The 15,082-nt window shown below is 39.2% G+C and overlaps 1 protein-coding gene across 14 annotated transcripts in view; it reads left to right on the top strand.

The window, feature by feature from the left end:
- Nucleotides 1-15,082, top strand: part of Cep152 (centrosomal protein 152) — a 96,767-nt gene that overhangs the window by 18,638 nt on the left and 63,047 nt on the right. For all 14 annotated transcript variants that reach the window (XM_074065904.1, XM_074065902.1, XM_074065898.1 and 11 more), the window contains 5 exons: nt 422-561; nt 3,592-3,792; nt 6,976-7,123; nt 8,878-8,969; nt 9,742-9,905. In XM_074065904.1, the coding sequence (XP_073922005.1) occupies nt 422-561; nt 3,592-3,792; nt 6,976-7,123; nt 8,878-8,969; nt 9,742-9,905 (745 nt within the window). The remainder of the gene's footprint in view (nt 1-421; nt 562-3,591; nt 3,793-6,975; nt 7,124-8,877; nt 8,970-9,741; nt 9,906-15,082) is intronic.

The following is a 15,082-nucleotide window of genomic DNA, read 5'->3' as shown; positions in this document are numbered from 1 at the left end:
CCCAGAAGGGATACAATAAAAATTTAAAGTTAGTGATTTTGCTTCTCTGTAATAGTTTTGGTATCAAAATTATTACTTTTTTGTAGTTGTTGCAGTACTGGGATTTTGAACTCGGGGCCTTGAACTTGCTAGGCAGGTGTTCTACCACTTGGTGATAATGAGGTTTGAACTCAGGGCCTTGAACTGGTTAAACAAGCACTCTGCCACTTGAGCCACACCTTTAATCCTTTATTAAGTCATTTTTCTGGTTTTCTCTAACTCAAACCTTTTTCTGGTTTTCTCTAAGTCAAATAGTATTCATTTGTCTGAATTGAATTTAATTCAGCAATACTTTATACATGATAAAGACCTGATAGGGATTGCAATAATTAGGATCCTTCTACAGTGGCATATTATTTATACAAATATTTCAATGCCATAGATGAAAAGGATGGTTTGACCTTCAGCCTTCGAGAATCGCAGAAACTCTTTCAGAATGGAAAAGAGAGGGAGATCCAGCTTGAAGCACAAATAAAAGCACTGGAGACCCAAATTCAAGCATTAAAAGTCAATGAAGAAAAGGTAAATCTTTTAACTTTATGGTACAAAGTTACTAAGTGAAAAGTTTATTTAATACACTTTTGGTAGGATAGGACTAAATTTGGAAGAAGTTTTTATCTTCCTCCACCATAAACTGGCCCTAGTGTCTTACTGTGGAGAGGTGGTGCCACCTGTGCCTGGTCATCTTCAGACATCTGGAGGAGGCCTCAGCAACTCTGCTCTGTTTCATCCAGTTTTGTTGACATCTCCATTCCAGGTTTGACCTTTTTGCAAAGGTCTCTTACCTTGTCTCTAGTCGTAGCCCTTCCGCAAATTCTCTTAGGGCCATCTGAGTAATCTTTTTAAAATACGGTTCCGATTTCATCATTCCCTTGCTTAAAGCCTTTCAATGGTACACTTTTTTTGTGGGACAAATGCAGTATCAAGATAACCATCTGATCCTTGGCTATTCTTAACTCTTCTCAAACTCACTAGTCTTGTTTTGATATACTTGTGTGCCTCATCCCTCTGCAGTGGCATGCTGCTGCTTGTTTAATAAGGTCCTGCTTGTAGGTTTTCTACTCTTAAGTGATCACCTTCAAATCAGGTGATCAATTCTATTGTGATAGACCCAGAACAGGTTGAAGGTGTCCTTGGGCTTCCGTTATCCTGTAGCATCACCATCTAAGCCAGAGCTTGGCATCTTTTCCATATTTTCTTTCTAGATCTTGCAAATCAACTTTTCATGTTTTGTAAAACAGAGTTGTCCTACAGAGCTATTTTTTTGGGGGGAAGTGAAGGTGACTGTTGCTTCTTGAACATCTGGACATCTATTCTTTAGGTTCTCCTTTAAAGTAGTGTCACATGCTTTGATTAATGGGATAGATAGCCACTTGATTTTTAGAAATAGTCACAGGTTTGATTACTTATCTTGGAGATTGGTGATTCCTGAGGGTAATGTCATTTTTTGAAGGGGAGTTTAAAAATGAAGCTACAGTTAAACAATGAGCTGGATTTTGGGTAAAACTTGTAGCTAAGTCTGAGGATCACTTAATGAAAGAGTTTAAACAGTGTTGTCTCCTAGGTGGTTCCTCATCATCCATCAGGTCTTAGCTTTAAAAATAAACAGTCACCTTTTTAGAAAGGACTTCCCATTCCCCTAAAGTAGCCCATACATAGTTCCATATTCTCACTCTCTTTTATCATGCCGTATTTTCTGTTACTGTTTTATAACTCTGAAATGATCTCATTTCTTTTGGTGTTTTTGTCTGTCTCTTCCCACCAGAACGTAGGAAGAGGCTGGACTTGTCTGTCCTGTCATTCTATCTTTAGCATTCAGAATCTTGCCCAGCACAGATAATCCATGTTACTTATGGAACAAATTAGAAAATTAGAAGGCAGTTTTGGAATAAATAGGTGATCTCTGGAATAGAATGGAAAACAATCTCACTTGAAATTTAAATTTTGGGGTATAATGTGGATTATTTTCAACCTTTTGAAAATTGACAAATTTATTAAATTAAGAAGTTAAATTGTTTTTATATAGTACATGGTTATAACTTTGTAATCTTTTCTAAGTTAGATATTATGTTTATTAAAAACAGAGAAGCATAAATGAAAATGAAAATGAAGGTAAGAGAATTGCTAAGTGTGTATTGGTTCCTATTATTGCTGTAACAGACCACCACAAATTTAGTGTCTTAAAGCAATACAAATTTTAGGAAGTTGAGATCTGGAGGATCGTGATTTGAAGCCAACCTTGGTAAAAAGTTAGCAAGACCACATCTCGACTAACAAGCAGGGTATGGTGGTTCATGCCTGTGATACCAGCTACTCAGAAGACATAGGTAGGAGGATCACGGTCTGAGGTCAGCCATGGTGAAAACAAGAGACCCTGTCTGAAAAATAATTAAAGACATAAAAGGGCTGCAGGCATGGTTCAAGTGGTAGAGCACTTGTCTTAAGTTCAAGTCCCAGTACTACCAAAAATACAAAAAACAAAACCAAGTCAAATAAAATAAACAGTACGCATTTGTCTCACAGTTCTGGCGGTCAGAAGACTGACCCGGATATCACTGGGCTAAAATCAGGGTGTCAGTAGAGCCACCTTGCTTTCTGGAGGTTCCAGGGCAGAATCCTATCTTCGGCTTTGCCCAGCTTCTGGAGGCCATTGCATTTGTTGGCCTGTGGCTCATTTCTATCTTCTGATCAGCAGTTGCTGGCCACGTCTCCTTGATTCTGACTTTTCTGCTTTAGTTTGCCTCATCTACAGACCTTTGAGGATATATTGGACCTACTTGGATAATACAGGACAATCTATTTATTTTAAGGTCATCTGGTTAGTAACTTTGATTCCATCTGCAGTCATAATTTTCTCTTGCTTTGTAGCATAAAGTATTCATAGGCTTGGGGGATTAGGAAAACTAATAGAAAATCCGCTGGGGGTCATTATTTTACCTACAGTATCAACGGTGCTTTCAGTACTTTTTTAACAAGGCATGGTGACACATATCTGTAATCTCAGCTGCTCCCAGGTTGAGGCAGGAAGATCACTTGAGTCTAGGAGTTCAAAGTCAGCCTGGACAATATGATGAGATCCTGTCTCAAACAAACAAACAACAACAACAAAGAATCTTCCCTCTAACAACAGCAACAACAACAAACCTGAAATAAAACAAAAACTTGATTTTTGGCAGATTTTACCAGTTTTTCAAGAAACAGTTGTAATTTTTCTGTGACCTAACAATTGGGCTGCCACACACTTTGCTCACAGGGTAGTGCAACAGCTCTGGCATCAGTGCTCCAGCAGCAGACTCCTTGCTTGGTACCCCATGGTCATGATGCTGCGCAAAATCCTCTTTCACGCTCCTCGGGTAACTCTGAAATCTATTTTCCCAGCAACCATGGGCTCAGTGGGTTCAGCTAGGGAAGTTTTAAGGAGCTAAGGCCATAAATGGGGGAGACCCCTTCTTCTCTGCTGTCATTAAGGCCTGGCTGGTTTTAGTAGTAAAGTCTCTAGAAATCATAATGTTAAAATGCTGTCAATGTGGATATCCTGTGTTTGTTTATTAGATGATCAAGAAGTCCAGAGCAACTGAAATGGCTCTGGAAAGCTTGAAGCAGCAACTGGTCGACCTTCATCGTTCTGAATCACTCCAGCTAGCCAGAGAGCAGCATGATAATGTTGTTATGGGCCTCACAAAGAAGTATGAAGAGCAAGTATCATCCTTACAGAAGAATTTGGATGCTGCAGTTACTGCACTTAAGGAACAGGTTGAGATGATTTCGAATGAGTAACTGTTGTTAACAAGTAAAGCTGGTTATATTTTGTAACTGATAGTATGTGGTTTCTCACATAAAATCTTGGATATTTATGGTAGCTGTTAGATTGCAAGTAAAACTTGAAAGCCGTTAATTTTTTATCTATGAATATACTCTGAACCTCTAATTTTGGAAACCCTTCTTATAGGACTGATTATTACTTTTTCAGTGCTCACATTACTAGTCCTTTATTTGTACAGTATTTATACATATCACTCGTTGTCCTAGAGTAAATGCAGACTGAAAGGAGCTAGAGGCTGGACAGAACCTGAAAGGTTGTTCTGGGGGCTATCTCTGGGTCTCCTGGCATCTGGCAACTCACCTATCAATAAAGACTATCAAGAAATAGTTTTTGGAAGAAGAGTTAATTTTGAGAGCACAGTTTGATCATTCCTTATCTGAAAATCTGAAATTCAGTATGCACTAATGTGGCTGACATGACACCTCAAGTGGGAAATTCCACACTTATCCTCATTTTGATGGGTCATGGTCAAATACATGTGTATTAAAAGAAAATTATATAAAATTGCCTTCAGACTATGTGTACAATGCACATATGAAGTATAAAGTGAATTTCATGTTTAGACTTGAGTCCTGTTCCCAAGATACCTCATTATGTTTACATAAGTATTCCAGAACTGAATGTTCTGGGTTAGGGGTACTCAACCTATAAAATAGTGTATAAAATAGGAATGAAAGTCTGCACTCCTTATGATTTGAAGCCTGAGCATATTTCAGCATATGTTTGTTCAGAACGGAACAAAATATTATGAGTTGAGGGTGAGTCAAGTGTTGGCTTTACTTGTGCTCCAAAACCCTTGGTAATCATTTCAATGAATATAATTTCAGAATACATTTTTCCAAATGTAATTTCAGAACTAATTTAGCCCAAGGGAAGAGGAGAAGAAAATAAGATGCAAGAGTGTGGAAAGTCCTATCATACCTAAAATTCATTGTGATTTGGGTTGTTATTTCTGACTTCTAGCTAACTCTCCTAAATTTTCCTGTGCTAGGTAGAATGATTACATTATTGGCAATAATTGCTTACCATTTTATTTTCATATGTATTTATGAGTTTCATTAGATTTTTTAATTAGGTTTTTGTTCCTTTTATGTAGAAAAATATGTGAATTTGGTAATTGTGGAGGATATGCAATGGTGAGGAAAGATAAAGGTTATACCAAATTATGGAAAAGTCTACTTTATAACATATTTAAACAAATAGAATTTGAGATACAGTTTTATTAGTTTTTATTATTTTAGTTTTCAAAATGTTGCTTATCACAAGGGAGGTATGAGGATAGGTAAGACACCCAAAAAACTAGATAGCATTTGTTGCCCTCAACACAGAGAAACTAATGCAGATACTTTAAAGTGACCAAGGCCAATAAGAGAAGGGGACCAGGAACTAGAGAAAAGGTTAGTTCAAGAAGAATTAACCTAGAAGGTAACACACACGCACAGGAAATTAATGTGAGTCAACTCCCTGTATAGCTATCCTTATCTCAACTAGCAAAAACCCTTCGTCCTTCCTATTATTGCTTATACTCTCTATTCAACAAAATTAGAGATAAGGGCAAAATAGTTTCTGCTGGGTATTGAGGGGGTGGAGGGAGAGGGAGTGGGTGGGGGGGGGTAAGGGAGGGGGGTGGAGGAAGGAAGGAGAAATGACCCAAACATTGTATGCACATATGAATAAAAAAAATGTTGCTTATATTAACTTTGGCCAAACAGAAGGTAGTAGAATTAAAGTGGACAGTGGTCCCTCTGGGTGGCAAGGGAAGAGTGGAGTCTGGCTGCTCTGCCATGCTGGGTTACTTGAAGGGCTTTTGATTCTCTGCTGACTTTGACAGAATTACATTGGAATTTCTCCTGTGTTCGACCCTGTGCCTCTGAATTCTGTATTTTACTTCCTGCCCTAGCCCCCATTCCCAAATCCTACCCCTTTGCTTCAAAAGAACTTTAAAGTAGAAGATAGAGCAAAGTCTTGATTCTGTGCTGAGCAAGCTTCTGACTCCAGAAACATATGCTGAAGGTTGTGATTAAGGCTTTCCCACTGGTATGTTCTGTGACTATTCTTTTTCAGCAGAGTATGGTACTGGTGTTAGACTCTGCATATAATTGCATACATGGATCAGAGGTGGTTTCTTCTACATGGGCTTTGGACTCCCATGACTCATTTCTCCCAAACACATTTTCTTTTTTGAGAAACTTGAGTATACACAGTCCATCTATCTATTTGTGTCTATCTATTATATCTATCTATCATCTATCTGTCTCTATCTATCTATCATCTCTGTCTATCTATCTAATCTATCTTTTTTTGTTGTTGATTATTGTTTTGTATTTTGCACTGCTAGAGATAGAACCCAGGGCTTTGCACATGCTAGGCAAGTGCTCTACCACTGAGCTATATCCCCAGCCTTATATTCTACATTTTTATACATCTCCATGGACACACGCACACACACTTCTCTCTCTGCTTTCTTTGTCATTCATTTTCAAGTGTTTATTGTAGTACTTGCTATGTGTAAAGCACAGCAGAGGCATGTTCACGATAAAGCAAATGTGTAAAGGTAGAAGGAGAAACATTAGAGAGAAACAGATCTAGTTTAAAAGAATTTCAGAGGAGGGAAAGAGTATTTTTGGTTGCCCTGAACAGAATGAGCTTTTGATTGTTCAGAACAGAGTTAGTTTTCATTTGTTTATCTGTATCCTTGCTATCTTGAGATACAAATTCCACGATTCAAAGTGGTTTGCCTTAATAGATGTACATTTATACTGGCAGCATAAAATGCAAAGAGGAACGTGACTCATTTCCTTTGGCACAAATGAAATCTAATTTTAGAATAGCAGTGTTTTGTGGATGTGGAGTAGAAGGGTACTTTATGAGTCATCTGTTTCATCCTTTGTAGCAGATTCCAAAAAAAAGAAAGAGACCACGAAGTTGAACCTTACCCAACATCACACAAGTGTGTTCTTTTGACTCTCTGTCCTGTGCATTTTACCCAGTGAAAGAGGTGATGCTGCCATGGGATGATTTTATGTTTGACTTAAAGTGCAATTATGTATTAACATTTTTAGTATTTATTAAAACTGGCCATGAAACTGACTTCTTGAACTCTTTCTGCTTAGGAAGACATTTGCTGTCATTTCAAAGATCAGGTGAAGCAACTGGAAAGAAATCAAGAAGCAGCCAAGTTAGAGAAGACTGAGATCATTAATAGATTGACAAGAAGCCTAGAGGAGAGTCAGAAGCAGTGTGCCCAGTTGTTGCAATCAGGTGGGTGTCTGGCTGAGTTGCTGTCTCTTCAAAAGGCTGGTATTGGTTGGGCATGGTGGTGGACATCTGTAATCCCAGCTACCTGGGAGGGATAGGTAGGAGGATTGCTGTCTGAGACTGGCCCTGGGCAAAAAGTGTGAGAACCTCTTTGAAAAAAAAAAAAAAAACTAAAGCAAAAAAGGACTGGAGGCATGGCTTACATGGTAGAGCACTTGTCTAGCTAGTGCAAAGTCCTAAGTACAAACCACACTACTGCCAAAAGAAAAGGAGGCTAGTATAAAATGTAGAGAATACTGTAGGATCCATGAATTATAAAACTCTAGAAGAGACAGAAAAAAACATCAATGGCAATTTGTTTTCTTTTTAAAAAGATTGTTGTATATGTGTAAAGACATAGTTCATTTCTATTACTTAATTTGGAAAATGCAGAGAAGTGTGAAGTACCAAATAAAAATAACCAACAACTCTACTACTCAGAGATAAGTGTGGTTAACATCTGAATGTATTTCCTTCAAATACAATGAGTGCATGTGAATAGACAATGCCCTGCCCCCCTCCATATATACTTCTGAAAGCATACGAAAGCTGAACATGCAAAATTGAAGAATGAAATACATGTTGTAAGATAAATTCTAGCTTTAAAAGCTAAAAGTGATTATAAAATTCCATTATACTTTGATTTTTTTAGACCCAACATGTAATCATTCATATCTGTCCTTTTGTATAACTTCTTCAATTCCCACCCCTCACCCTCACTCCCCAAGTAGAGTAGCTACTTAGCTGGTCATTGGGACCAGAGAGTTACATTTTTGTCATGCTTAAGATTTCTAGTATGGTCTCCATGGTATTAACTTTGAGACATATGCTTTGTATCCCTTTAGTGTCAGCAGTACTTTCATTTGTTATTATCTTTTTAATAAAATATTAGAGTAAAAGGCAACAAAATACCCAAATATTTGTACAAACAGTGCCATACAGACAAAGCTGCCCTATTGCTGTGAAATCACTCACACTGAGACGATTGGTCAGTGGTTATTCATTAACTGACACATGAAAGTCACAAACACATACACACACTGTTGGGGAGAATAAAATTTGGATCATATTTTGTTAGTTATGTATACTTTTTTTTTTCACTTGGCATTGTTTGGTGAGCTTTTTTTTCCTGGCCATTAAAGCTTTGAAAGTATGATTTTCTTTAGCTGCATAATAGAAAACCCAAGAAAGTCACTTTTTTAAAAATTTATTTTTATATTTTAATTTTGAGAGCCCCTTTTAAATGGGAAACTCCCATAACACATTTAAAATGTTAGTTTGGTAAAGTTTCAAAAGCACAATATGGAGGTGGGGGGATGGTGGAGATAAAAGCATTTGGGAAGTAGCTAAAGGCAATACAGTGTAGTTTTCTTTTTGGAGGGTAGAAGTGGGTTCCACGTACTGTGAGTTGGAGTGTACGCTCCTATTAAAGACCTTCTGAGTGCTGATGTCTGTCTGTATTTATGGCTGCTTTGATTCATAACAAGGTCACAGTAGCCCATGCCTTCATCTCCCCAAGGACATGCAGGGAACCATGCATAATCTTGGACCAGACTTACTTCTCCTGGGTCCACTGGCTTTATACCTTTATGTCCCGAAAAGATAGTGGTAATGAAGCAGAGCTCCACCTTTTGCCGCCTCACTGGACTCAGGCTCTGTAGATAACAGATGCTCAGTGCCTTTACATTTCACGTCTCTTGTGATTCTTTCCTCCGCAGGCTCCATACAGGAGGTGGTTCAGCTTCAGCTCCAGCTGCAGCAAGCACAAAAGGCACACGCTCTAAGCGAAAGCATGAACAAGGCTTTGCAAGTGAGTGTTGCCCCTGGGCAAAAACTGTGGGAGACTGAATTAGGCAGTTGTTACATCACCTTTTTCAATCTTAGATTTCTCTGTATAACCGAGGTGGTTGGGTCATCTTCAAACCAGCCCAAGGTTCTGAACAATTGTTCAGAATCTCACCCTACCATTAGGTCTTGAAGCCCAGGTCTGTCAACTGTAGATCAGGCCCTGCCTTTTCCCTGCCATCTGCCCACCATCTTCCTCACACGGTGTATCCCATCACCGGAAGGATCAGTTTATCCACAGGTGTGGGGAACATGTAATTTAGCTACCATTCTTTCACCTCCACCTCCAGTGCTCCTTAGATTTTCCACTGAGGGGAGAAGAAAGTCCTGGAGAAGAGTTCCAGTATTTCCTCTACTGGAAGACATATTTTGCTTGTCTACTCTGGCAAGCTAGAGTATAACATGTTCTTGGCAAACCAAACACTTTGCCTCTGCTATAGTAAACCAAAAACCCTGTCTTTAGCATCTCTGTTCAAGGGATGATTTTCCTGGAAGACAATACGTAAGTGAGAGAGGTGTGAGAGAAGCCACTTGCATTTGCTTTCTCTTTCATTCGTTTATTTGTTTGAAAACATGACCCGTGCTGGCCTTTACGAAGTTATTTAGAATACATGATAATAGTGTATCTGAAGTTTTTCTGCTTTCTGTTGATTATGAAGGCAAATTTTGAAGCATAGAATGACTGATTTCTTCATCTAGGAAATAATGAAAATTTTTTCACTAATTTTATGTCCTAGGAGGAATTAACAGAACTAAAAAATGAAATTTCTCTCTATGAATCTGCTGCAAGACTAGGCATACTTCCAAGTGACTCAGAAGGAGAATTAAATATAGAGCTCACCGAATCATATGTGGATTTGGGTATTAAAAAAGACAACTGGAAAAAATCCAAAGTTAACAGGTATTGAATGGATACCTTGATTTAATGTAGAGAGCCCTTGTTAATAAGGGTTGGTAGTACATGGTAAACAGATGACACCACGCATGAAATAATTACCTGATTAGGGTTCATGACTGTGGGACAGTGTTTTTTCATAGTTTTTTTTTTTCTTTTTTTTTTTTAACATAATGGGTATTGAACTTCAGGGCTTCCCTCTTGTGTACTCTACCACTTCAGCTATATCCACTGGTACTTTTGCCTTTGTAGTTTTTAGTTTATTTTTTATTTTTAAGATAGGGTCTCATGCTGATTTTGCCCAGACTGGCCTTGAACTATCATCCTCTCACCTCTGCCTCCTAAGAAACTGGGATTGCAGGTATGTACAACAACACACCCCTTGTTTTTGTGATAGGGTTTTACTAACTTTTGCTGGGCTGGCCTCGAATCTTGATCCTCCTTTTTCTGCCTACTGAGTATCTGGATTATTATAGGCATTAGTAACAAATGCCCAGCTTGTTTTAGTAATTCTTAGTGAAGTTTAAATGTCTGAAATAAAAATGGACAAAAATCTGGAGTATTGATATTGTACTGTCTATAATGCTCAAATAGACCCACCAGTTTCAGAAAGGCAAAAAGGGATTAATATAGTTAAAATATTCAAAGTAAAGTCAAAACCTGAGATTATGATTCTGTTCTAAGTATTAAAGTATGCATTGTTTTTGATATTTAACCCTGTGTGTTGAAAGAAGACATCTTTTTTTTTTTTAATTTTTATTGTTTTATTATTCATATGTGCATACAATGCTTGGGTCATTTCTCCCCGCTTCCTCCCCTCCCCTGCCCCGGTCCCCTCCTCTCTTCCCCCACCCCCTCGCTACCAGGCAGAAACTATTTTGCCCTTATCTCTAATTTTGTTGAAGAGAGAGTATACGCAATAATAGGAAGGAACAAGGGTTTTTGCTGGTTGAGATAAGGATAGCTATACAGGGAGTTGACTCGCATTGATTTCCTGTGCATGTGTGTTACCTTCTAGGTTAATTCTTCTTGATCTCACCTTTTCTCTAGTTCCTGGTCTCCTTCTCCTATTGGCCTCAGTTGCTTTAAAGTATCTGCTTTAGTTTCTCTGCGTTGAGGGCAAGAAATGGTATCTAGTTTTTTGGGTATCTTACCTATCCTCACCCCTCCCTTGTGTGCTCTCGCTTTTATCTTGTGATCAAAGTTCAATCCCCTGTTGTGTTTGCCTTTGAGCTAATGTCCGCATATGAGGGAGAACATACGATTTTTGGTCTTTTGGGCCAGGCTAACCTCACTCAGAATGATGTTCTCCAATTCCATCCATTTACCAGCGAATGATAACATTTCGTTCTTCTTCATGGCTGCATAAAATTCCATTGTGTATAGAAACCACATTTTCTTGATCCATTCGTCAGTAACGGGGCATCTTGGCTGTTTCCATAACTTGGCTATTGTGAATAGTGCAAGCAGACATCTTGTATTCATCAATGCAATTGAGAAAATAAACATTGATTTTTTTTTTTCCCATGGAGCCTTACTGAGGTCTTCCTTTTAAAATAGGGATTCTTTCTTTTATACCACTGTTTACTACAGATGTTTTAGCAATCTCACAGAAGACAGCACTTTATTTTCTCTCCCTGGGAGTGATGAGGGAGGGAGTAGTGGTGGAGGAAGAGGGAGTAGTAGGCACTTGATGAATGAATGATTGACATTTTCATTCATCCATTCATTCATTCACATTCTCTCCCCAACCACACCCCATCTGTATAAAAGTGTGGGTGAAAGCTCACTCATTCACACTTTTGAAACTCTTGCTGCATGAAAGGTGCAAGGCTCTGGGAATAAGGTACCAAAAATGAGATAGAAACTACCCTGTTCCCCAATCAGCTGGGTATGGTGGCTCACACTATAATCCCAGCTACTCAAGAGGCAGAGATAGGAGGATTGTGGTTTGAGACCAGCCTGGGAAAAAAGTTAGCCAGACCCTATGTCAAATAATAAGCTGGGTATAGTGGCTCATTCCTGTAATTCCAGCTTTCTGGGAGGCACAGATAGGAGGGTTATGATCTGATAGAAGAGTTGTAGTCTGAGATTGGCCCAGGCAAAAGTGCAAGAGCCTATCTGGAAACAGAACTAAAGCATAAAGGTGTGGGGGCATGGCTCAGGTGGTAGAGCACTTGCCTGCAAGCTCATGGCTCTGAGTTCAAAATCCCTGCAAAAGATACTTCCCTTACCCAGAGAGTTTGCATTTCGTTTTATCAGGGCTAGGCACTGTGTGCGCAGTGTTGTGCTAATTCAGGAAGGGAGGAGATTTGGGGATTGAACTTGGGGTCTCCACCTGAGCCATGCCTCCAAGTCCTTTTGTTTTTAGTTTGTTTTTTTAGATCATGTCTCACATTAACTTTGCCCCTGCTGGCTTGGAACCACCCAAGTATCTGGGATCATGGGCGTGCACCCCACACCTGGTGGAAGCATTTCTGGATTGCGTTTGACCTTCACCACCAGTGTTGAGTTTATAGTTCGAGACCAAGTTTGCCATCAGTGTTGTGTTCTTTTTCAGTGAGTTGTGTTTCAGCTGTTAAGCAGCTAACTACGAATGGATAAATCTGAGTAGTTCCCCTCTACAATAGGTTTTAGAGGTTGTGTGTTTTAATACTGTGATTCTATTTTTACAGCAATAAGGTGAGATTCAGGAAGTTGAAATCTAAAGGGATCAGGTGACAGAAGATATTAATTAGTTTAGTAAGGCTCCATTTATCTGGAGGTCTGTGTTCAGGGACGTCCATCTCTAAGAATCACAGCTATACTCCAGAAGGAAGCAAGAAGAAAATAACACAACTTGATTGTGATGTTTTTAGTAGGAGCCACATTCAAGTTCTTATCCCAAGTCCATATTGACTTGGGTAATTTCCTAACTGGCTGCACTGTGGCTGGGGCACGGGACTGGGAGCTATACTGCCAGTGCCTAGGGGCTGGAGTTGCCAAGCTTCAAAGCAAACAGCCCTACACATGTACCCACATCAGAACATCTACTCTTACAACCCCAAGTTGTTGAAAAGAGGCTTCCACTTTAGTTAATTAAAGTAAAAAAGGAAGTGTTGTACATTGTTTTAGACATACTTACCTACAATTTTAGAGTTCGCTGTTACCTGGAAAATGTGTCATGTGTGCCTCGTTTCCTGTCAATGGCAGGTTAAGCCTAAGGAACTCCTGCAGTAGCATGGGCTATAAATCCAGACTGATTCGAGCCATGGTTTTGCCATTTATTACCTGTTTTATAATCTGGAGCAACTTTCTTACTTTTTCTTATCAGGCTTGATATTGCCTGTGACTTAAAGGGAGGAATAAAATAGGTAATGGAGCCCAGGCTTCGTTGTCATGCTCATGCCTGCAATCGTAGCTCTCGGGAGGCAGAGATTGGGTGGATTGCTGTTCAAGGCCAGCCCTGGCAAAAAGTTCGGGTGACCCCATCTCAGTGTGCATGGCTATGTGCTCTGTCATCTCAGCTATGTGGGATGTATAAATAGGAGGATTTTGGTCCAGGCTGGCCCTGGCATAAACCTGATACCTTATTCAAAAAATACCTAATACTGGGTGGGGGTTGGGGGAGGTGGCTCAAGGGGTAGAGTGCCTGCCCAGCAAGCACAAGGCCTCGAGTTCAAACCCCAATGCTACCAAAAAAGCAAAAAGGAAAGACAATGAGTATAAGCACCTCCTGATACTCTAACATTTATTAGGCACTTGAAAAACTATTGCTATTATTTAATAGGTGATTAGTTAAAATGTCATTGATCAGATGCTGTTCAGTTTTCATTCAATGCATCCTTTGTAAGAAATCTTTGATCCTCGATCTGTGAAATGTTTGCTTCAATATTATCGTGTTAGAGCCGAGAAAGCTGGAAGCTTGGAGGGATTCACCTCAGGAAGACCGTCAGCTAGCAGCAGAACCAGGATTTGAACGCTAAACCGCTGACGCCAGGCCCAGTTTTCTGTTTGTTCACATTTACATGATGGTCAAACCTTTTCTGCCTTAAATGCTATCCTTTATTTATTGCTACATAGTACTTTATTTGCCTGAATTTTTTTTTCTGTCCTTTACACTTTTGTTTTTGAGGGTTGAAGATGTAGTCATCCTGAAAGAGGTTTTTCTCTAATTTGTTATGACTGTATTTTAGTATGCACAGTGATTGACCTGGGAATTATGTGTGTTTATCTTTTCTAAGTAGGATTACTTCATCATGATATCTACTATAGTATATTCTGTTATTTTTGCACTTTATTTATTCATTTACTTATTTATTATTTATTGATTCATTGATTGAGACAAGGTCTCACTGTGTAGTCCAGGCTGCCCTCCAATTCAAGATCCTCCATCAGCCTCCTGAGTGCTGGGATTATAGGCGTGCACCACTGTGCCCAGCTACTTTTGTATTTTCTGTAGTCACAATTGTTTTGTAATGCTAAAGTACATTCTTATAGATGCTTAACCTGAGACATGACATCATCATTATTATAGTCAATTCGACTGGGAATGTGGAGAATAGCAAAAGCAGCGTGGTTAGTCATTGCGGTTCAGTGAGAAGACATCCAGTCACATGCAGGAGAAGGGCAGAAACATTCAGCTGTAGTCAGCTTACCCGCCGGCCTTCCAGTAGGTGGTAATTCGGCTTTGAGAAAACTAAAAATATTTATTCTCAAATCAAATTTAAAGGATATAGGAAAGACGGGATTTGTGCCTTTCCTCTGGTGGACTGTGGTTTTTAGAATAAAAGGAAGCAAGTTTTCCCAACATTGAGAGTTTTAGTTCTTTGTTGACTTGAGCTGCTTTCAAATCACTGACCCAAATATTGGTGGCTTCCAGCTTTTATTACCGACTCCCATCTCCCCAAAGCTACCGCCTCATAAAATTTAAGGGTTTAGCGTCAGTGTCGTACTTTACATTTTATGGAATTTGAGTAGCTAAATCTGCATGCAGCTTGGAGACAGCTTCCTTCTGCTGAGCTCAAATAATACACACTTAACAAGTGGAATGCCTTTCCCCTTTGGTATTCTCAGCAGGCTCCATAAGGGACTACAGCTTGTTTGGATTTAGGGGATCCAGCTTCCATAGGGCTCAGGAGTGAAGCTCATGCAGGTCACTACCAGTGAGTTTTCCCTATTTAAGGAAAGGAGAGAATTATTTC

This window comes from Castor canadensis, chromosome 2, assembly GCF_047511655.1.
Source record: "Castor canadensis chromosome 2, mCasCan1.hap1v2, whole genome shotgun sequence".
Taxonomy (NCBI): Eukaryota; Metazoa; Chordata; class Mammalia; order Rodentia; family Castoridae; genus Castor; species Castor canadensis.
This window is presented reverse-complemented; position numbering and strand designations above follow the sequence as displayed.